Source organism: Wolffia australiana, chromosome 19 (genome assembly GCF_029677425.1).
Source record: "Wolffia australiana isolate 7733 chromosome 19, ASM2967742v1".
Lineage (NCBI taxonomy): Eukaryota > Viridiplantae > Streptophyta > Magnoliopsida > Alismatales > Araceae > Wolffia > Wolffia australiana.
In genome coordinates, this window is record NC_135853.1 from 7,851,984 (window position 1) to 7,875,619 (window position 23,636).

The 23,636-nt window shown below is 41.8% G+C and overlaps 1 protein-coding gene across 1 annotated transcript in view; it reads right to left on the reverse strand.

Annotated features, from left to right (window-relative positions):
- Window positions 1-15,919, reverse strand: part of LOC144715725 (alpha/beta-Hydrolases superfamily protein) — a 32,818-nt gene extending 16,899 nt beyond the window's left edge. Inside the window, exons 1-6 of the mRNA XM_078590699.1 lie at window positions 15,731-15,919; window positions 15,070-15,151; window positions 14,247-14,350; window positions 13,718-13,844; window positions 13,253-13,347; window positions 10,416-10,539 (exon numbers count right to left, since the gene is read on the reverse strand). Of these exons, the coding sequence (XP_078446825.1) occupies window positions 10,416-10,539; window positions 13,253-13,347; window positions 13,718-13,844; window positions 14,247-14,350; window positions 15,070-15,151; window positions 15,731-15,768 (570 nt within the window). The 5' untranslated portion in view covers window positions 15,769-15,919. The remainder of the gene's footprint in view (window positions 1-10,415; window positions 10,540-13,252; window positions 13,348-13,717; window positions 13,845-14,246; window positions 14,351-15,069; window positions 15,152-15,730) is intronic.
- Between the last annotated feature and the right edge of the window lie 7,717 nt (window positions 15,920-23,636).

Consider the following 23,636-nt stretch of genomic DNA (forward strand, 5'->3'; position numbering starts at 1 on the left):
CCGTAAAATACAAGAAAGACCAGTCTGCTCCACTTCATACCCTTCATTCCCTTAGAAACCATAATGAAATAAAACTCTCCACATCATGCAGGACACTGTCCATAGAGACAACCCTTCCCTTATACACAACTGTCTTACGGTGAAGTAATATTACTCGTAATACCACAAGGAGCCTTCCCCACTCCATATGCCTCCTACAGGCATCTCCCCAGATAGAGTCCCAGCAGGCCTCCCAGAAGCCACATCCACCCCGTAGCTTCTGCAAGTTCCATATCGCCCAAGCAAACAAACACTCGACGGAAAAGGTGAGAGCAGTCTTCCTCACCCTGTGTACACATAGGACACACTGCTGAGGTGTCCAGGAGTGTTTGCTTCAGGAGGACTTGTTTCGTGTTCCCCTACATTAAGAGCAGCCATCCATAAATTCCATTTAATGCTTCATTCTGTTTCCATAGAAGTCTGCAAGTAAGGATGATTGGCTCCTCCTCCATCAGGCCCTCTTGAATGTTCTTGTAAGCATTCCGAACTAGAAAGGATGGGCCTCTCCACACCCAGCTGTCCCCTGTCCTACTCAAAGGCCACTAGTGTAATAGCAACTGCTGCATGCTCAACAAATCTACCATTCTCTGGTCTGAAAGAATGCCCTCAAAATCAGAATCCATGTTTTGTCCCCACACTCCCCACAGGATGTCTGAGGGCTCCATGTAAGAGGGAATAGGCATGGAAACTTCTCCCACAACGTCTCATGCTGAACCAGAAAGTAGATACCACTCTGACTGGAACAATATGATGCTCCCAGTTGAGCTCTGTACCATAACAGTCTTCCGAAACCTTGGTGACCAGGTTCTCCTTGAAATCATGCCTGCTCACTTTGTCAGCAACACTGTATTCTTGGCTTGCAAGTGTAGCATCTCCAGCCTCCCCTCAATCCACTGGTCTGCAAACCACCAACCAGGAGACAAAAGCCATCTTCTTGTCGTTCCCCAACCCAGGGCCTTTTCAAAATAATCTCCTCATCGAGGATTCCAGGTGCTTCATAATCCCCTTGGATAACTTAAAAACCAATAGGTAAAATATCGGAAAAGCATCGATCATAACAATACCAGATAGGGATTGTCTTGAACGTGCAATGTGCAGTTGTGCAGTCAATGAGTATTTTTGAACCGCATGTCATGCAACCCCCAGAGCAGCAGCACTGCACACTGCACAGGCCTTTGTGCAGTGCAGTTGTGTGGTTAGGTGTGTTTTTTGTAATGAAATGAAAAAACAAAAAAAAAATCTCTGCTGACGACCAATGATTCTGGCCACTGCATCAAAGCCATTCAAGTGTTTGATCCATCTAATCCTTGTCCTGACAGTAAGTTGTTGGTGTGTATTGTGTAGGAGATCACACTGAAAGTGATTAACAGACCTTCGACACAGATTTCCATGTTCATAGTAGGTTGCACTCGCAGGATTCAGCTACGCAGCTCCTCCTCTCTTCTTACACAGAAAGATTTGACTAATAATCATACGGTGGCAGATTCCCCTCTGCATGGCGGTGGGTTGCTTTGCTTTGTCTTGAATAGGTCTGGAAGCAAAGAATAAACTAATTGACTTTAAAAGGTGCTTTGGAAGAATTAAATATGTTCTTACATCATCGTCGTCGTCGTCTCGAACATGATGCAGATTCTGGGATGGGTTAGGCAGAGGAGGAAGAGGCGATAGCAAGCTTGGCCTCGTAGATCATGGTTCTCCCAGTGGATCTGGTGGCAGCTCTACTCAACGAGGTCTAGGAGCCACTCCAGGTTATGCCCATGAGTTGAGCACCCTGTTTTAGTCCCCCGCAGACTGGAAGTATGCCACCCCACCACTATCTTTGGCACCAGCGCCATCCCACCACCATCTCTAAGATGTGGATCTCCATTTTATGCATTCCTCATACCTGATTTCTGCAGTTTTTTGCAGTGTGCGATGTGGATTTCCACCCAAAAACTGCATCACACACTGCACTGAGGGTCTGGAACAGTTGAAAATTCAGACACTTGGTGTGAATTTTTGCGCCACATATTGTATCATTCATAATACCAGACAGCCGCCACGACAACATAAAGCTCTGCCATCCCTCCAGCCTCCCCTCCACCTGCTTGATCACCAGCCCTGAATTTGAGTTCGAAAGCCTTCCCCTCGTCAATGGCAGTCCTAAATAACACATGGGTAATGTCCCAAAAAGCATCCCAAAGCCCCCAAGCATTGCACTCTTCCTCCTGTGATAGCCAAAAACTCACAAATGTTGATTTGGCCCGATGGATCTGTGAACCTGAAAAATACGCAAATAGGTCTAATAGCACGGCGAGGTTCGTAGCCTCCTCTAACGAGCCTTCCATGAAGAATATGGTGTTGTCTGCATATTGTAGCTCGCCTTCTGAAATTCCCATAGCAGACCATGTGAACATGCGCAGATTGTACACAGCCAAGGCATCCACTGCCAGAACAGACAATGGTGACAAGGGGCATGCTCCCCTGATCCCCCTTTGAAGCTGAAATTATGCATCATAGGTTAGCCTCTAGAGACACTAAATTTTACACGCATTCCAAGCACATTTGAACTCTTCTGTGTGAATTGATCAATCTTCCTTTAACCGATTAGGGTAATGACAAACAACCAAATGAAAATAATCCCCTACTCTGCTCATTTGGCCTTTGCACCAGTAGAATTACATATCATTCGGTATCAAATATTCATGCTCTGTGTTGATCTGAGTATTACATGTCTTTATTTTCTCTCTCTTGTTAGCCCATTAAGGGCCCTCTCTAGTCAGCCCATTAGGGCTTCCTATAAAACCCTGTAATCTCTTTCATTTGCTATCAAGAATTGTTCTTTTCTTGTTTACATGGTATCAGAGCCCTAACCCTAACCCTAATCTGGGTTTCCTGGGCTCGACCTTGCGCTCCGATCTTCGGCGGTTCTCACGACCGCCTGATCTCGCGCTCCGGTCTCTCGCCGTCTCGCTCCGGGCCTCCCAGGCGCTCGCCGTTCTGACGTCCGCCGTCCCAGCGTCTTCCGCTCCGGCGCCCGCCGTCCCGGCCCGCGCCGCCTCGGCTCGCGCCCTCCCGGCTCGCGCCGCCCCGGCGACCGACGTCCCGGCGCTCGCCGTCCCGGCGCCCGTCGTCCCGGCGGCCGTCCCGGCACCCGCCGTCCAGCTCCACCGTCCGGCTCCGCCGTCCGGCGCCCGGCGTCGGCGCCTGCAGTCCCGGCTTCTCGTCGTTCCGGCGCCTTCTAACTGTGGTCTACTCTGCTTTCATCATGATGAACCCGGTTGAAGCCCAGACCTCTACTGTTACGCCAGACTCGACGCCGGTATCTACGCCACATGCATCTGCGGTGCCTCTCGAGCCCGGAATTGGTCGTCCTCCTCTGACCATCCTCTTTGCCTCGGATGCCTCCGGATGGTATGTTTACTGATTCAATCTCCTGCAATGGCGCCAGTACGTCCAGATAACTTTAAAAGGGCGTCTCATGCGCCATCTTCTAGAAGACGGACCTTCCCAGACCGATCCCAAGTATTATGACTGGCTGGACGTTGAGGGGGTAGTTCATCGTTGGCTCTTGGACAGTATTTCACCTAGTGTTAAAGGTGAATTCATGTATCTAGAGTCGGCTCGGGCGGTCTAGGAAGCAGCACTTGAGAGCCACTCCAAGAAGCACAACATTGTGACTCTGTAAGAATTGGTACATCGGGCCGCTAACCTGCGTCAAGGGGACCGGTCTATCATGGAGTACAGTACGGAGCTCATTTCGTTGTGGAATGAAATTAACTACTATATGCCGCCCGACCCCATTCGTGGACCGCCAATATACTCTTCAACCGGGTTTTCCAGTTTCTTATGGGACTGAACCCGAATATGAAGTTGTACGGCTCAGCTTATTCATCGAGACTGGTCCTACCTTCAAGGATGCGCTCCACAGTGTGCGGGTTGAAGAATCCCGCTTTCAGCAGGCCCAGAACTCGGCTTCGGCACTTGTAGCTCATTCCTCTTCGTCTGCACGCCCATCGTCGACTCCACCACCCGGCTCTTTGCCACGTGGTCCGACGGCTCGGACGGAGGATTCTCCAAAGGGTGATCCTTCGCTGTTTTGCAATTACTGCAAGAAGCGAGGTCACTCTAAGGGGGCGTGCTACAAGCTTCAACGAAACGCGCACAACCGAGCAACCTTGCTGCAGCCGCCTCGTCCGTGCCCCCCCCGGGTCAAGTGCCTATGCTGTACGGTCTTCTCCCGACTAGTGCCTCGCCCGCTAGCTTCACTCCGGAAGAGATGGAGCGTCTACGCCGCTTGCTTGATCCTCCAGTCGTGGGCTCATGCTCCTTGGCCCACGCAGGTATGTCCACCAGTCTTCCCACACCTACATCCCCTCCTGGCCATTCTTTTTCCTCTTCCACTTGGCTTCTTGATTCCGGTGCCACCGCCCACATGACCCCAAATCCTCGAGCCTTTCAAACTTATGCACCCGTTTCTGGCTCCTCCAAAGTTAAAACAGCCTCCGGCGATCTTCTCACCGTGGCGGGTATTGGTCGTGTGGCCCTTTCCTCTTCTATGCATCTATCTAAAGTTCTTCATGTTCCTCGCCTTACTCATCATCTTCTCTCCCTATCTAGCCTTGTTCGCGACTTGAAACAAGACCTTACCTTCTCTCCTAATTCATGTTTTTATCGTGATAAGGTGTCGGGGAGGACGATTTCCATTGCTGAGGAGCATGAGGGGCTCTATCTTGTTCGTCCTTGTTCGAGTTCTCTTGCTTTTGCTGCTGCGGTAGTTTCCCTTTCGGCTTCCCACGAGCGTTTGTGGCTTCTTCATCGACGTCTCGGCCATCCTTCTTTTGCTACTCTTTATCGTCTCTTTCCTAAACTCTTTCAAGGCCATTATGTGGACCGTTTTGTTTGTACTGCTTGTCGAATTGCCAAACATCATCGTACCACGTATCCTATCTCATCTTCTCATTCTTCGACCCCATTCTCCCTTATTCACACCGATGTGTGGGGGCCTTCCCCTATTCATAGTACTTCCGATTCTTGGTGGTTATGCATCTTTATTGACGACGCTACTCGATTCACGTGGGCATATTTCTTGAAGAACAAATCGGAGATATCTCGTGTCATTCCTCAATTTTACTCCCTTATCCAAACTCAATTCTCTATATCCATTCGTCGCTTCCGCTCCGACAATGCTAAAGACTACGTTAACACCACGTTAAGCACCTTCTTCCAAGACAAAGGCATTATCCATGAAACTTCTTGTCCCTATACACCACAGCAAAATGGCGTTGCCGAAAGAAAATTCCGTCACATCTTTGAAATGACTCGGAGCCTTCTCTTCCATATGCATGTGCCCAAGTATTTTTGGGGGGAAGCCGTCTCCACCGCCATCCATCTTCTTAATCGCCTTCCATCTCGAGTGCTTGACTACTCCACTCCCATTGACCGTCTTCAGCATTCCTTTCCAACTCTCTCTCTCCGAACTCATCTTACTCCTCGTGTATTTGGATGTGTATGCTATGCGCCCAACCACCAACTTGGTCGTGATAAACTGGATCCCCGTGCTATCAAGTGTGTGTTTGTTGGCTATTCTTCCACCCAAAAAGGCTATTTATGCTATCATCCACCCTCTCGTCGGTTCGTCGTCACCAAAGATGCCACATTTGATGAATTGCTTCCCTACTATTCCTCCTCCTCTCCTGAACCCTCATCGTCCCCATCTCCCTCCGATCCACTCGAATTCCTCATCCTCGTCCCTCGTCCCTCTTCACCGGCCCCGCCCGACGTGTCTCCGCCTGTTGCTCCTCCAGCAATTGTGCCTCCCGACCCGCCTCCGGCCGCCGTCTCAGTCCCTCCTGTGGAGCCTCCTCCAGTATCTGCTCCTGCGCTCGACCCTTCTGCTGCACCTTCTTCGATTCCTCCGCTCCCTATCCGTCGCTGCCCGCCTGAAAAACGCTATGGTATTACCCTTGCTCGTCGCAAGCCTCGGCTTCCTTCTTCGTCTCCTGCTGCCCCGTCTACCTCAACCTCTACCCCTCCTGCCACCTCCTCATTAGCCGTGCTGCCCTCTTCCCGTTCCTCTCCCCTCTATCCGTTGGCAGAATCTATCTCCTCTCATCGCCTCTCACCCTCTTATCATGCCCTTCTCACCTCCCTTGATGCCACTTCCCTTCCCAAGATGGTGGACATTGCCCTTTCATTTCCGCATTGGCGTCAGGCCATGGCGGAAGAACTTCAGGCTCTTGCTCACAATGAAACGTGGGATCTGGTTCCTCTACCGGCCGGGAAGCATCTCGTGGGTAGCCGTTGGGTGTATGCTGTGAAGCATAATTCTGACGGTTCTATTGAGCGCCACAAAGCCCGGGTTGTGGCACAAGGGTTCACTCAGAAACATGGCATTGATTATCAGGAGACCTTTGCTCCCGTCGCCAAGCTGAATACTGTGCGGATCTTATTGGCCCTTGCTGCGGATCGGGGCTGGATTTTGCAACAATATGATGTGAAGAATGCTTTTCTGCATGGAGAGTTGACTGAGGAGATCTACATGGCATTACCTCCTGGCTACACTTCCTTAGTGCCATCGTCTCCGCAGTCTGTTGTCTGTCGCCTGAAGAAAGCATTATATGGCTTGAAGCAATCTCCTCGTGCCTGGTTTGGTCGTTTCACGACGGCCATGCAGCGTCGTGGATACCGTCAGTGTAATGGTGATCACACCCTTTTCTACCGCCATTCCACGTCAGGGGGAGTCGCTATTCTTCTTGTGTACGTGGATGACATCATTATTACGGGTGATGATACGACGACCATTACTGAGCTGGCTATGTATCTCTCGTCGGAATTTGCTATTCGCCATCTTGGCCCGTTGAGGTACTTTCTTGGCATAGAGGTGGCCTATTCTTCCAGCGGGATCTTTATTTGTCAGAGAAAGTATACGGTGGACCTTCTCTGTGAGCTTGGAAAGGAGGACGCCAAAGCCTGCTTCGACACCGATTGATGCGAACCATCGACTTGGTGCCGATGCGGATGAGGAGCTTGCTGAGCCTGGCCCATATAGAAGACTTGTGGGAAAATTGCTTTATCTCACCCACACTCGCCCGGACATTGCATATTCAGTGGGTGTTCTGAGTCAGTTCATGCAGACTCCTCGCATGAGCCATTTTCATGCTGCTCATCGTCTCCACCGTTTCCTGAAGGGCACCATTGGCCGTGGATTATTGTTTCGTCGCCATACCGACTTGCATCTTGAAGTCTACACCGATGCAGATTATGCCGGCTCTGTGGTTGATCGTCGGTCCACATCTGGGTATTGCACCTTGGGCGGCAATCTAATTACTTGGAGGAGCAAGAAGCAGAAAGTGGTCTCTCGATCGAGTGCTGAAGCGGAGTTCCGTGCCCTTGCGCATGGTCTGTGTGAAGCACTTTGGATTACCCAGCTTCTTTCGTAAGCTACAGTGTCTAGTTCCCTCTCCTGTCCAGCTGTTCTGCGACAACAAATCGGCGATTAGCATTGCTCATGACCCCGTTCAGCATGACCGTACAAAGCACATCGAGATCGATCGCCATTTCATCAAAGAGAAGCTTGAATCGGGAGATTTTTGCACGCCCTATGTTCCGTGTGCTGAACAGCTGGCAGATATCTTCACCAAAGGGCTTCATGCCCCTAGGTTTGAGGAGCTCTGTTCCAAGCTGGGTGTGGATAACATCCACGCTCCAGCTTGAGGGGGAGTGTTGATCTGAGTATTACATGTCTTTATTTTCTCTCTCTTGTTAGCCCATTAAGGGCCCTCTCTAGTCAGCCCATTAGGGCTTCCTATAAAACCCTGTAATCTCTTTCATTTGCTATCAAGAATTGTTCTTTTCTTGTTTACACTCTGACATCTGTAGTGCATTAGACTCACCAAAAAGACCTCTACTTTAAAGACAAACAATTAAATGACTGATGTTACAAGCAAATGATGGAGACTGGTGTCTTCGGAAACTACGGCTGAAATAGTTTTTTAAGAAAGAGAGGGAAGATCACCCGAAATTGGTGATCAACCCGAAATTAATAATATATATGACTGTGAAAAATACATGATCATCCAGGCTGGTCCCCCTTTTCCGTCTTTCACTTCCTACAAAACCAGTTGGATATACAGTTTTCCACATCATGTATATTTTAAATCCACACAAAATAAATATTTTAATCCACATCAGGTATATTTTAATGTACAGTTCTACAGGTCCTTCACTTCCTTCAAAATGAACATTTTAATCCACACAAAAGACTTCACGTTTAGATTTCACAGCTGACAGTCTCTCATGGAAACAAAGGTGGGAAAACACTGACCACTCTCTAAAACAGAGTCCAACAAAGGTAATATGCTACTCAAGGCATGCCTTACTGGCGTGGCCACTGTCAATTGCCAGTGGCTCTATGGATCTTCTGTCCTCCACTGCTCTGCCTAGCAATCCTCAGGAAAAGATAGCAATCCAGAGGTTGGAACTAAATCAAAATCTTGTAATCTGCATATTGTAATCTTGTAATCCCTCTCTCTCTCCATCCTCTATCTTGAATAATTGTCTTCCATCTTCTATCATTTTCTCCACTATTCCCTATTTCCAAGCCTTGACAGAAGTTTGTGCTGGAAGTAAGTCTTCAACAATTATGAATGCCAGTGATCAAAAAGGAAAGAGAAAAGGGCAGTCAAGTTCACTTCTCCAGGTACTCAAGTACAAACAATATAAACACCTTTCTCAGGATAAATATTAAAAAATATATATATATAAGAGGCGGTCACCCGAAAAAATTGGTAACCACCGGACAAGTACATGGTTCGAGCCCTAGGACTCTATTACATGTGTACGTTTTCCTCTTCCCTCTTCATCCCCGTCACGAGGAAAACCATAATGCTATGAGACCTTCTATCTCATGGGCAAGCCCGTCTGTAGAGGCCTTCCCCCCTCGGAAGATCACCTCATTTCTGTGTAGCCAGATTCCCCAAAGCACTGTCAGCGCTCGGCACCCCACTTCTCTATGTCTGGGACCGGTCCTCTGCATGGACTCCCAAAAGGCCTCTTCTGATGATGTGTTCACTGCCAACTGTGCTTGGTTGGCCCAAACTGTGCGTGCGAAAGGGCATCCAAAAAGTAAATGATTACAATCTTCGTCATCTCTCATGCACAACACGCATATCGTCGGGGCATCTGGATACATCCTCTTGAGAAAGACGCGGGTCATCAATCTCTTTCTTGGGATAAATAATGTTAGCCCAAAACATAGACCCTAAGGGGGAGATTGGGTTATGACGTCAGAACTCTATAAGCTCCACTGAAGATAAATAAGAGAATAACGACAAATGCAAGTTGTGAAAAATAATCATTGAAGGAACCACTGATAGGCAAGGTAAAAACCAACTTTGCACCTAATCATCATGTTGATTAGTGACATTGTTCTTATTTCTTGTCTTATTCCTGTAAATGAGCCACATGTTATAAGTGGCCCATATAGTTTGTCCTGTTTATTTCTTTAAATCATTGTACGTGCGCCACAGTTATAACTGGCCCACACAACTGTGTATCACGTGACTTATTCTAGGAATAAGTCATCTTAGAGCGTGGGGTCCACATACCCTTGTTTATTGCCTGCTATTTAAGCCAGTGTGGAGTAATGGAATATACACTTTCTCGCTTATTCAAACCCCAGCTGTCAGCCTCTTGTCTGCTGCAACTGAAGAGAGGAGTATCAAAGGGAGAAGATCTAGACTTTGAGCAGTTCTAACACATAACCCATTTATCTGGACACAATACAAAGTGGTTTGCAAAGACCAAACAAGGCCATATGTGTCAATAATGCTGGAGATCGTCCAAGTGCAGACAGTGGAGAAAGAAGATAAGGAAGAAGAAAATATTATTTCACACAAAAAGATTACATAAAACAGTTTACATCCAGTACTTATAGCGTTCTGCCTGGGCAGTCGCCCAACGGCTAGTTAACGGCTAGTTTTTACTAGCCGTTAGCTTTTGTGGTGGGCCCCACTATTGCCTGATATTTTCTTCTAGTGGGCCCGATAGAGTTATTCTTGGATTTGGGCCATTTTCTTTGGTCTTGAACCAATATGGCGCATATTTTTCAACAATATGGAACTTTTACACAAACTCAAACCTGCCACAAAGAATATCCTATGGTTCAACTCGAAACACAAATTTAAGGAATAGAGAATCTCGTCAACAACACAAATGTGATGACTCAAACTTGTTCATTTCCGTTGCATATTACTAAAGACTTTGGATATCATATATGCATAACAAAAATTTTACCGCGAAATATAATTTACTTATCTGTGTTTAAGAGAAGAAAACTCATACCACAAATGACATCATGGTGAGATTAGAATCATGTTTTAAAGAAGAAAACTCACAGTGAATTTTGGTAAGCGATATTTGTAGTTATCAACAAGTTCCATCATCAAGTCCACCAAGTTTGAGAAGGGACTGTCCAGCACTATTCCAGCAACGGATGGATCTTCTGCCCCATACATTAAACTGCACGCATAAGAATGCCATCAGAAAAGCAACAGAATTCCACATAACCTACAACAAATGATTATAAAAAACATTTCCACCAAAATTAATACACAAGTATAATTTCAACTCTCAGAGGCATTCTTCCTGATCCAAAAAAATAAGGGGAACCAAAATCTGCTGGTAACTTCATCCAAATGCCAAAGATGTCCCAACAGTTTTCAACATTCAACTTACTTTTAGAATAGGTTATGTTGTCCACATAATTCCCATGAATAGGAGTTCATCTTTTTTCATGATATTTACATAAATGGAGCAAGTTGGACCCCTCCTATCCGCCTTCCTTCAGGGAGACAACTAGTGAATGGTGCAGTGGTAGCAGCAGAAATCCTTGCACCATGGAAGGAAGAAGACCAAGGGTTTCATGTGGAAGATGGACTTTGCAATGGCAAATGATTCCTTAGACTGGATTCTTGTGAACATCCATAAAGAGAAGAGGCTTTCCAGCATAATGGGTGGGTTAGATCAAACAATGTATCACATCCCACTCCTCGGTACTGGTGAAGAGGCTCTCCAAAGGAGGTTGGATCAAACCCCAAAGGAGGGTCAGGCAGAGATGCCTCTAGGATCATTGTGATTTGTCCTTACAGTAGATGCACTCACTATAAGCATCACCCGTCTTACTCTCACAGCCTACCAAAGTGTTTTCAAACCCTGAGCTTCCCAACTGAGATCCCTTTACTACAGTATCCTGACAACACATTCTCATGGAGGAATCAGTGGAAGAGGCCAAGAACCTCTCCATCCAGCTGAACCTAATTCACAGACATCTCTATTCCTTGCTAATCAAAGCCCAAGAATCTATGAACAAGCTCATACTTGACTAGCCCAAGAAGATAAAATGACTCTGCATCTTCTTGATCTCTCCCACATTTGGATTTATATAAGTCTTTCACCAGGCCCCCTTCAAAATAACTTCGGACCGATCTGTGGTCGGTGCTCTCAGAACTCCCCAGCTGCTCTCAGTTGCAAAGCTACCTGTCAAGTCAGCAAGCACCTGGAAAGAGTGATGAGGAGGCTCATGTGGAAAGGCTAAGGGTCAGACAGGAGGGGATGTGGATGACCCCAGTATCTTGGGATGTGGTCTGCAGCCCAGCCAACCAGGGGGGCTTGGGGTGTTGCAGCTACATGACATGAACCTCGCCCTTCTGGCCAAATAATAAGGTCCTGAAGGGCCTACCATAGGAAAAGGAGATGTCTGCCAGCTAAATCATTGGTCTGTGCATGTGGGTATGAACACACACGTGAATTCAAACTAGCCACAGGCAGGGGAAACTCACATATAATTAAAGGAGGGGAATCTCCAAGAAATGCATCTTACAACATTGAAGAAACTGGCAACTTACACGGGAGCAGGATCCTCTAGCCCAGTAGGAGAAGACCAATCCGGCCTGCCTCTACCTCGCTTCTTCCTCAAATCATTCTGTTCTACAACGAATTGCTCTGTATATGTCTCAGATCTGCAGATATCCGGTGAAGGATATTGAAATTATTGTTTTGAGGTACAAGTACTTTTCCGTTTTATTGTTTCTTAACATTAGGATTCGAGATCCTAACACCAAAGAGGTGGACAGACTTATGGAACTGGAGGAGGATAAGGTTATATTGGTCTTGAAGGATAGCTACAGCCATTTTTGGTCTTGGAGTCACATACAGCTCTGGTCAGAGGGGCATATGCACTTTGGCAGGGGTCGAAGCACGTGTTACCGCTAGTCTGAGAATCTTTTGCAACCAAGCTAAGAAATAGTTCTACTTTCTGCAGAGTGTGCTATGTCCCTGAGGGGTGAAGAAAATTGCTCCCATCTTTTCTTCCGATGCCTGTTCTCCTGGCAGTATAAGCCAGCCAGCCCACAAAGGGATGCATGTGTGCTCAGAGGAGGCTTTCTAGGACTATCTATGGGAGGGGGTATCCAAGGGACTGAAGGATCAGGAAAGCTCTTTATGTCGATTACTTCCCAAATGAGATTCCAAAAAGAAGATATAGAAGTAAATAAAATGATTATAAATTTTTGAAATTCCAAAAATTTGTACAGAAAATCATAATTCAGTCATATCAGCAACCCTGAGAAATATTACATTAGAACAAATACCTTCAAGAGATAATTCATGAAAAATTTAAAAGGTCTTGGTTATTCTCATTACATCATAAAAATAAGAGCAAATGTGATAGGAATAACTAAGCATGAAATCTTTGGCATAGAGGACAGGAGAATCAATATAACTGTAGTCGACAAGAAAATTTGAAAGGAGAAAATATTGCCCAGCCAAACCCAGGGGTGGTCTCCTCAGAGGAGGCTTTCTAGGATTCTACAATGAGAGATGCACTCTGGGGACGAGAGGGTGTGATCAGCCTTTCACGGTGCTCTGGCAATATGATTGCGTAGAAACGCGGTTATCTTCAAAGGATGGGAGACATCGCTGTAAGGTGTTCTATAATAAGTAGTGAGTCTTGCATCTGCATGGTTTAAAGGGGTTGAGACCCAATGGTGGGGAGGACCATTGGGCATTATCTGTACTTGACGATCACATATATATTTACCACATCAAGAGTGTCATCAATTTTCAGTCATCTTCCTTAATTTATTCAAAAAAAATTTAAATGATAGAACTATATTCTGTTGACTCATTTTATTGAAATAATAAAGCAGTAAATGACAAAAAATGAAAAAAAGACCTGGTAACGGCCCCCATAGATCGTCCCCACAAACCAATCAATGATACATTTCCTTCCTTTCTCAAGTAGTCAACCACTGCCAGGAGATCTTCTTTCTGTTTAAGTTAACCAAAAATTCTTGAGTCAAGAACCAGAATACAATAGAGTGTAATCAATAGATTTTTTCTCTATCTTATATCCATACACGGAAAGTATGGCTCTGTAAAACACGAGTCCTCTGTAACAATATTTTAATCAATTATCCATCAACCGAAAGACAAATACAATTTTCGTCTGACTTATGACAATTTTGGGGTAAGGCTTTCGTGTTTATAAGTACATCCAGCTTTCAATATTTACCCAAGTGAAATTTCTCAAATGCCACAATGAATTTTGATTTTCATTCATCATAAAAGGTGGTGGATTGATTCTTGAGTTCTATTTTATATTTTCTCGGAGTTCATAACGAATCTCTGATACACTTACTTCATTCCACCCCAGCGTGACGTGCTCCCCTTCTGAAAGGCCTGAGCCGGAGAAATCTAGTGCAAACACAGTAATATTAGAAGGCAATAAGATGACAGCAGCTTCACTTGCATCTGCACGGCAGCCACTGCAAATAAATGATGTGTATCAGTCCTCGTTACGCCGACAAAAAGGTGCTGTCAATCACTGTAAGGTTAGCAACAGTGCAAGAGTTATTTTAATTTAAAAATCAGACTTCAGCAGGATCAGTTTCAAGGTGAACCATGATCGGGTTGACTTTGTATTCAAGTCAAAATTGGAGGCACAAAGCAAATGAACTTTAAAGTAGCCGCATAAATTAGCAGGCTGTTGCAACAATATTCCCAACAAGTGGTTTCTCCTCTAAAGATTTAGGGCAAGTGAAGTCATAAGTTTGGGGTTCCTCCAGACGAAGTTGAGAGATAATTAGCTACCGCCGATTGTTAAAGACAGTCAATGAGAGTGATAATCAAAGACAGTTAATGGGTCTGAGAATTTCACTCCAAATCACCTGTTTCCGTGGCAGTATATGACACAGGGAAGCAATATTCCCTCTGGAATTGAGTAAGGCAGATAGTGACTGCACTGGAGCACGTTTCCTCGGTTATTTTTAACCTGGTATTGAAAAATATTGGAAGAAAACCGTGAAGTTTCATATGAGAACGAAAAAGCTGAATTTAAGAGCTCAGAATTCTGTTTCTTTCCACTCTTACAACAATGAACCCTCTCAAATTTGAATAGAATTCAGCTTCTGCATTTCATTTTATTTCATGTTAAACTCTATCCCAGCGAGCATTTTAATGAGATGAACCTTTATGAAAACAAGGAGATCCGACTCTTCACGTAGAAGATTCGATGATAGAACCCGAAATAGATGTATCACAATACTAAAAAGAATTATAAGATCACATCCATGGACATAAGTCTGTGATATCATGAAAGCCTAATCCTGACAGCTGACAATAGCAAAAAGGGAAGGAAATAAGGAATTCATCACAACAGTCACCTACTTCAGCTTTGATGAGTTAAACACAATCACTGATTGAGTTTTCAAGCGATTGAAAGCCTTTCCTCTAAGCTAAGCTGGTTCTACAAGGTTCTGGAGAATTCTAGTTATTACGGATTGAAGAAGTTCTAAAAAGAACTTGAATCTAGAAAGTTCTTGAAGTTTCCGGGATTCTAGAATCTTCTTCCATGGCCTTTATTCACCGCTTGGCATGTAACTTGCAAACGTTGTCCTCCACGTGAATAAAGGGCTTAAAATCATATTTTCCAACTGATCGTCTAAAGAGACTAATGTCAATTTTTTTCGTCTAAAAATAAATGATTAGTACCTGTAAATCTTTTCTCCGGAAGCGCCTACCCTTGAGGATGAATTCCTCTTCAAGCAAGTCAATTTCGGGACTATAAACAGCTCTGGCGAAACATGAAACTATATTTCAGTGACATTATAAAGAATCTATCGACCTTTAATATTCCGGAAAATCATAAAACTTAACAGCTCAAACTTCAAATGATCACTCACGATCGTAATTCGAAACGGTCAAGAGAAAACGAGAAACTTTGACATCGGTAGATTTTGATCAATTCACTTCTGAACTAGAGAAAATCGCCAAGGCATTTCCCTCATTTCCATAACGCGAAAGACTCTGCTTTAGATTCTCATTCAGTTTAAAACGAATGGATGAGCCAAAGAAAAATAAATTCGAAGAACCCTTAATGCACTTCGCGGAAGGAATAATCTCTGATCCATTTTTTAATGTTCTTCAGACGGGCAGAAGCCAAAATTTTGAAAAGGGAAAAAGAAAGCAAACACAGGTATACTATCAACCATGCTCCAAACAAAAAACAGAAAGATGGGCAAGAACAAATTTTCAACAAATCTTCAAAACCAAACCCACTAGAACCGATCTGTGGGCCAAAAAAAAACAAAGACCCACTAATCGATGCAGACGGAGGAAAAAAGGGGAAGCGAAGCCGATGGTTTTCTCGCACCTGGGCGGCCGAATAATGAAATTCACGAGCTGCTCCATTTTCCCAAGATTACTTGATAATCGATGGAGATGGGTAAGATGGGATCGCCGGCAGAAGCGATCATCAAAAAGAAAAAAATTCAACGCTTCTTCAAATTCTTCTCTTCTCTCCGCAACGTTCTTATACAATTTTCGCGGTATTTCAAAGATTCTCCCAACACGCACTTTCCAAATTTACTTTCTGAGAAAAGCCCGTTTGACATATTACATATAAACCCCTCATGGACTTATACGTAAATTTTGACATATTTCATATAAATCCCTCATGGACTAATAGGTAAATTTTGTGACATATTACATATAAAGCACTCTTAAATTGTGTGTATAATGGTTCGGAACAATTCATCTGTTAAGATAATCAATTAGTTGGAATTAATAGTCAAAGATTATGGTTATGTGAGGCAATGATTATTGTACCAGAACAAAATAACAATAGATTGTGAAATATATAAAATCAATATATTTTCTGATTTTTTATTAAAAGATCAATGCTAAAAGAGACGTCATTCTTTTATCTTGTAACTAAATATTAAATTGTGGAATACGTGAACTGAAAGACTGACATTCATCTACAACTGGATGAATTAATCATAAATACGGTTCAAAGATTTAGGTTAAGTGAGGCATTGATTGTAGCATATTAAAATAACAATAAATCGTGAAATAGTAAAAATCTGACTCTTTTTCAGTTTTTAATTCACAATTAAGGTTCAAGGAGACAGTTTTTTACCATATAATTAAATATTAAATCATGAAATAGGTAAATTAAAATTCCTCGGGGTAGAGTGCCTTGTTTCACTTTGCATAAAAGCCACCAATGTCCTCCCTAGCAGAGTAAATAATCAAGTTTCCAATTTTTGAGAGCAATATATACTATTTTTTGCAAAGATAACCATGCTTCCTTTGCATAATGGAAATCCACTTAGTAGTTTCTCAGTCCAAGAAATCAGTTTTAAGTAAATGTTAGAGATCTCAGACTTTTTGTGATTTATTTTTAACTAATTTATTTTGAGTGGTCTAAAATAATTGTATATAATTGAAGGAAACAAGTTATTTGGTGTCAATTTGAAAGGTGGGGAACTAGCCTATTATGGGTTGACATGCAAAGTCTATGCTAATAACCAAGTTTTGTCTACCTTGAAATAGTATGACAATCTTTAGTAAAGTCCTTGTAAATGCTTATGTGAATAGTGGACTTAGATGTGTGTGCTCAAGTCATTAATATGAGCTATCTTTAGGATAGTATGAACTAACTATTTTTAGAAGAATCAAAATTATGTACATCTGCAGTGATATAGAGAACATGGCACGAGACGGTAAGTGTTCAATGCATATGCTACTTATTCCCTAGCCTAATCACATAGGGTATTTCATTGTTCCTTAAGTGCTATTGTAAATAATCTTTACAAAGAATGTTGCCACATAGGCTTTCTCAACAAGCCATATAATTTCATTTCCTAAAAGCACAACCACATATCTGACCTTCACATATTAACCTACTCATTTTCCATCTTATCCGTGCAAGCTGAATATAACTTATCCATAGGTACAGGAGAGTCATCGATGTTGTGTTATCTCTCCTGTCTTTCCTAAAACAAACTTCTCCATGGGTTACTGAACATCGTCTGTTCTTTAATAGAGTGTGATAATGGCCAAGATCTTCTTTAGATTATACTTCAACTCAGCATATCATATTGGCATTTGATCAATTGTAACAGACCGTAGGTATTTAAATATTTCCCTAAATGGTGTGCATTAGTTTTCGTGCATTTTATGTAAGTTACAACTATAGCTTCTTATCTAGAATGTTTGGAAAAAATCAGGAACTTACAAAATATTTTATAAATATAACATACGCCCTTGTTTTAAATCGTTCATCTTGGTTTTAATTTACTAAAGTTTTTGTTGCATCACTATGTGGCTTCATGTGGTTTTGATATGCATTAACTTATTTCATGGAGCACACTTTTGTTTGTCACCTCTTTTGTCATTGGGCATCCCTTTAATTATTGAGTCCAATCATGTATTTTTGTTGATCAAATATGACTTTTACATGTGGACCATAGAACTTAACTTAATTGCTGGACATCAAGTAATGATCCCACATATAATAAATATAAGTACTTTACACTTCTTAGGGTGCACTTGTGATGAATTCATTTTTATACATGAAATCCATTTTTAAGACTATTTTTGGCATCTTTATGTTCGTATTATTCTCATGTTAATATGAAATTATATTTCATGCATTAATTGTTCAATCATGTAAATTTTAAATATTTATTGTGATGCATGCATGATTTACAAGCCCAATAGTTTAAAATTTTGATTGTAAGGATGAAACATGTTTTTGGACTTAATTCTTCTCTTGAGTGTATTGTTATATACTTATTGAGTGTATTAATTTTATGTGGTTTTAAGCCAATAACACCACCATGTATACTTAAGTTCATTATTATTCTAGTGTGATGTTTATATTTAAGTCCATGAATACGTGCAATGACATAGTGAATTATGAGGAGATCACAATACAGTGATCACCAGTCTTTAAACATGTATTCTAAATATTTCTATTCGACGGATAGTCGAGATGGACATCGAACTATCCGGATAGGATAGCACTAATTGATCCTACTTATTTGACGTTTAGGTATAATACTCTTTGGAGAAAGAGTATTATACCTAAACGTCAATCATGTTGATTCATGTCACAGTTGTATAAGTGATCCGCTGACTTGAGACACTAAGGACATCTCGTGGACGAACAACTACGTTTTGAGTACGACTTACAAGCCTCTAATCATGGGATTCAAAGAAGTCATACCTCAGATGTAGTAAGAAGCTTACGGAGATGATTGAGTTGTCAAGACAGGATCATCCGCCCTTTGTACAATAGGAGATTGACTCAAGGAAGACGATGCACCAAATCCCTGGCCAGGGTAGTGAGGATATTGGAGAAGGCATTCTCCAATGATTCCCATTACACATCAGTATTAATAGAATGACGGATTAGGTCTTGACGATCAACCATACCCTAAGTCATTTGAGAGTCTCGTACGGATGATGAATTATACATAAACGGTAATCGATGATGGTAAAGGTTCCATGAGAGAGTTCAAACACTACTCGGTATCTTCTACAACACAAGGTGTAGCTTGGCACCCTACGGGTTTGGAAACTTAACCTATCAATTGGGTTAAATCGATCCTTAGTTAATTAATCTATAAGGTTGGCCAATAATTATTATTGGGCTACTAAAGTTATTAAGTAGAATTATACATGGGCCTAGAGGATCACACACATAAGATCATAAGGGCATTAGTGAATATATTTTACTTTATGGGTTTTTGAGAAAAACTTAAGAAAAATAAAAATAGGGAATGGCCACTCAGGCCATCCAGGCCATCTAGGCCATCCATAATTGAGAGCCCCCCCTTTCTCCACTCTACACTCTTCTCCACTCAACCAAGGAGAGTGTCTTCATGGTGAGAAGATCTTCAAGATTTTTAAGGAGAGTTGAAGAAGAAAAGGTGGAGATCCAAGCACCAAGTGATCGTGTGGATACTTCTAGAGGTTGGATACGTGAATGGCTTCAAAACGATCCCAACAAGAGCAGGTCAAGGGCGGAGCAAGTTCCCCAAAAGTTAAATTTGATGTATTGATTTTAAAGATCGATTATGAATTGCTTTCACGCTTCTGCATCATGGAAACCATGTTTTCCATGGTGGAACCAAGGCACAAAACCCAACACTTATCAGGGTTGAACTTAAATTTAAATAAAAAACAAGAGAGAATAAGAAGATAGAAATTTGGTTTTTGGCTGCAACGCCCAACGGCTAAGCCAGTTAGTGGCAGTAGTGCTCAAGCTAGGCGTAGGACGCTATGCACAAAGCATTCGAGACGGCCAATTGTTGATGAGGGTTAATGCATAAGCAGGCAAAGCATAATCAACATAGTGGCAACACATCGAGGGCCCAAGAAAAGCCATCCAAAGGGGCCACAACAGGCAAAGTAACCAGAGGTGGTGCTGGCCCGCACAAGAGAGAGAAACAGCGCAGGTTGGGCCGACATGACAAAGACATAGATCGCAACCCAATATGGAAAATGCATAAAGTCAGTTTGGAAATGAGATGATTGAAAGGGTATAAATACAATGCCTGAAAGAGACTTTTTTTCCAAAGTATTTCCCATTTTATTTTTTGATTTAGATTCATATAAATGAAATTTATGTGAATCATTCAAATGATGACTCAGCAAATTTTGTCACCATGTGGATGGTCGCCATCAGCTCTAGGCCATCATCTTCACGCGATGTCCTCCTTCATATTCATCATCCACTATCTTACGTTTCTCACACATCCCCCATCCTTATCTAAGAAACACAAGAATGTCACCCCTTTAGACCAAAAGGATCAGTGTATGAATGATAATCACGCAGAGAATCTTATGTATAGAATGATAAAATGGTAAAGTTATTGTTAAGGAGGGCAGCTAATTTCCCAGTTGGCCAACATGGGACCTTCTTGAAACTTCTCCAGCGGTGTAGGAGTGTATTTCTGCCTCTTTGTAACTGAAAATCACATTTACACTGAACTTAATTATGGTCAGAGGTCAAAACCAATGGTTTTATCCCAAACCATCTCGTTTCCACCCTTGGGGATTCAGTGGCTGAAATTAAATCATAGCCATGGACTCCCCCTATCCTTGTCACGATGCCCCATCAGCATTCACAGCCATGTGTCGCTTTCCTGATCATCCATGTCAGCTCCCCTGACCTACTTTCAGCCTGAAAGATAAAAAATGTGATAAAGACCATGATGGATCTTGATTGTTCAATCTTCTTTAAGAATATTGATCGTCACGATTAAAAATGCATCATTTTAAAGAAACCCATTTTGAGATGGGTTTCAGGTGGGGTTAGACACAAGCATGTTATATTCTTGTGTGTTTTTTCTTCATGATGTGGCCTGCAGGCCTCGTTCCATTGACCTAGGGCCTGGCGCACACTGTTCTGAAATCTGAAAAATAGTTATACTTATGGAAGAATACTGGGAACATAAAGCCTATATAAATTATGAAGAGAACAAAGCTCAAACTAGAAGTAAGCATTCCAGTGTGTGCTGCACCCATGCATCTAACGTAAAATTTATGTGTGTTTCCCTGGACCCATACAGTTGGCCTGAGACTGTCTAGGTTTTTTGCTGCTGCCTGTTGCATGTTGCTCTGGCTGGCGCGACACTAGTGGGTGCTGTTTGCAGCTACTTCAAAACCATTTTCTTCTTGCATTATATTCTTCTTCTTTTTTCTATTTTTTCTTACCAAGAAAGGGATGGAAGGCAATCACAATATTGAGTATATATTTGTCGTCTCATTCATGACTAAATAAAACAATGTTCAAGAAAAAGTATAAAAAATTTATAGTACGTGAATTAATGCATGAATCTAGATTATTAATCAAAGACAAAGACATGCATCATAATCACATTTTTTTGACACAATATTCCCTTTAAAATCATAAAATGCATGCATGAAATATATATGTTTAGGATCATTAAAATCCTAAATTTATAAGTTTTTTGACATGCACTCGCTAGAGGTGTGTAATATTTTTCACATTAAGGTAATTAGCCATGTAGTTCATTACAACGAATGAGTCAGACTCAGTTCTCCCAATGATGGGCACCGCCTATGGCTGGGCAAACGAAACCTGGAGTAGAGTAAGTCAAACCCAATCTGCTTTAGGGGGGCCCTCCCACTTCAAATTCTAGGCCTACATGGCCCGGGAAAATAGGCGCATGTACCCACATGGAGAAGCCACATGGGCATCAGGCCTACGTGTCGGGGCAAAGTAGGCACCTGAGCCCACATGGCCTTGCCACGTGGGCAGGCCCCTACCCAAAAAAAAATTAAAATATTATAAATTTAGTATAATTCATTAATGATGAAATAAGTAGTTATTTAACTCAGTTTAGTTGAACTTAAAACTGTAAAAATCCAAAAAATATTAAAAAAATTCTAAACACCTATATATATTAACCTAAAATTCACATTTTTCAATATATGCACTCAATGGGTTCAACCCATACTCTATGCTTTAATTATCTTGTTATAAATTGTGTTGTGCGAATCCGAAACTTAAAATGAAACTTTAAAACTAATTTCTTATTTATTACTTATCCTACTAAGATGGGTATATATTGTTCATTATTTCATATTTATATGGCAGATAAGTTACAAGTTTCCTTCATGATTTCTAATGTTTCCTTGTTCCCATTAGATAACCTATATTGGGGTACCCTAAACTGAACTGAGATTACAATATAATGAATAAGTTAAAATAATACTTTAGATATGAACACACACATTTGCCTAAATCTATTGTGTTATTTCAGAAAATTAGGACCTCTAACTCACAAAACAGTTTCGTGGTATCACAACACCAAAAGTGGGAAATATCATTTCACAATAGCTTGAGAAATTTTGGGTGTTCATTTAATTTTATTTGATAAGTTTCCTACACATTTTCAAAAAAATTATATTGGAGAACTGAGGGTGAAAATAGTAATATAATTGAACAAAAAATTATATTTTTTTCAGAAACTAAAAAGAGGGGATAAGTATATTATAAAGACAAAATGAAGTATGGAACTACTCTCACTTTTCAAAGTCAGCGCTTAAAAAAGGACCCAATTAATGGTCCAGTCAAGGTCAAGGAATTCAATAAAAAATTCATATATTGGAAAAACAAGGTACGGAAGGAAAACCTTGGAGAGGATTTTAAAATTAAGCAAAAATGAAACAAATTGGAGGCTTGATTATTGAGATATGGCTCTAAAACGTCAACGCCCATAAATAACGACAATCGTGAGGATGCAGTGGTCAAATTAATATTTGTGTGCCAAACATTGAAAGAAAAGCATAAATTTTGTATCCACAGAAAGAGGACCCATCAAAAATCTATTTCCAACCAAACTTTTGGGATTTGGTTAAGAAGTGAGGGAGAAATCAATGGATGAATTCTTCATAAAAGTTCATGGTGAATTTCAAGAAAAACTGTAATGATTCGATCCAAATTGTTGTAATTGTCTATTATAATCATGAAATGAACTATCCAAATCAAATTCCATATGAACTTCTGAGCCAAAATCCTAAAAAAACTAGGCCTTAAATCAAGTTCAAGTTCATTAATTATGGCATCTTCACTTTTCGAGATTTTGAGTGTGTTGCCAATTATTCTCTTTCTTCTTTTGATGGTTTTATGAAGTTTTTACACCAAGATGAGTATTAACAAGTCAATACTACAAATGACTCTATTTTTAACCAAATCAACACAACTAGGAATTATGACTTGGTCAAGTAAGTTTGCCATGAAGAATGCGTGAGCGTTAAATACATTCATAGGAATGTGAGATATCCTGCATGTCCATTTCATTTAAGTATAAGGGAACATGAAATATACCGGCCGTCCATTTCATTTCACTCAAGGCACCCAACAAATTTACCGTCATGCCCTTTGGTATGTCAACAGCACCTGATATATTTTGTCTTAATTAAAAATATTTTCAAACAATGCCTTGGGTGTTTGTCTTAGTTTTTTTTCCAATATACTAGAATTAAACTAAAAATTATGTGGTCCATGATAAGAACCTCAGTTTGGTCCTTGATATTCTAACCAATAATCAATTAATTTAAAAGAAATGTCATTTTCATTGTCAAAATGGATTTCTGTACAAGGAGTTTTCACATGTGCTTAAGAAATGGAGATCATCTCATAATTGCCAAACCCTGCTGCATCTAAACAGCTGATGTGTTTTTTGGTATTTACTCACTGAATGCAACAAGAGCACAAAAAAATTAGAAATATACTT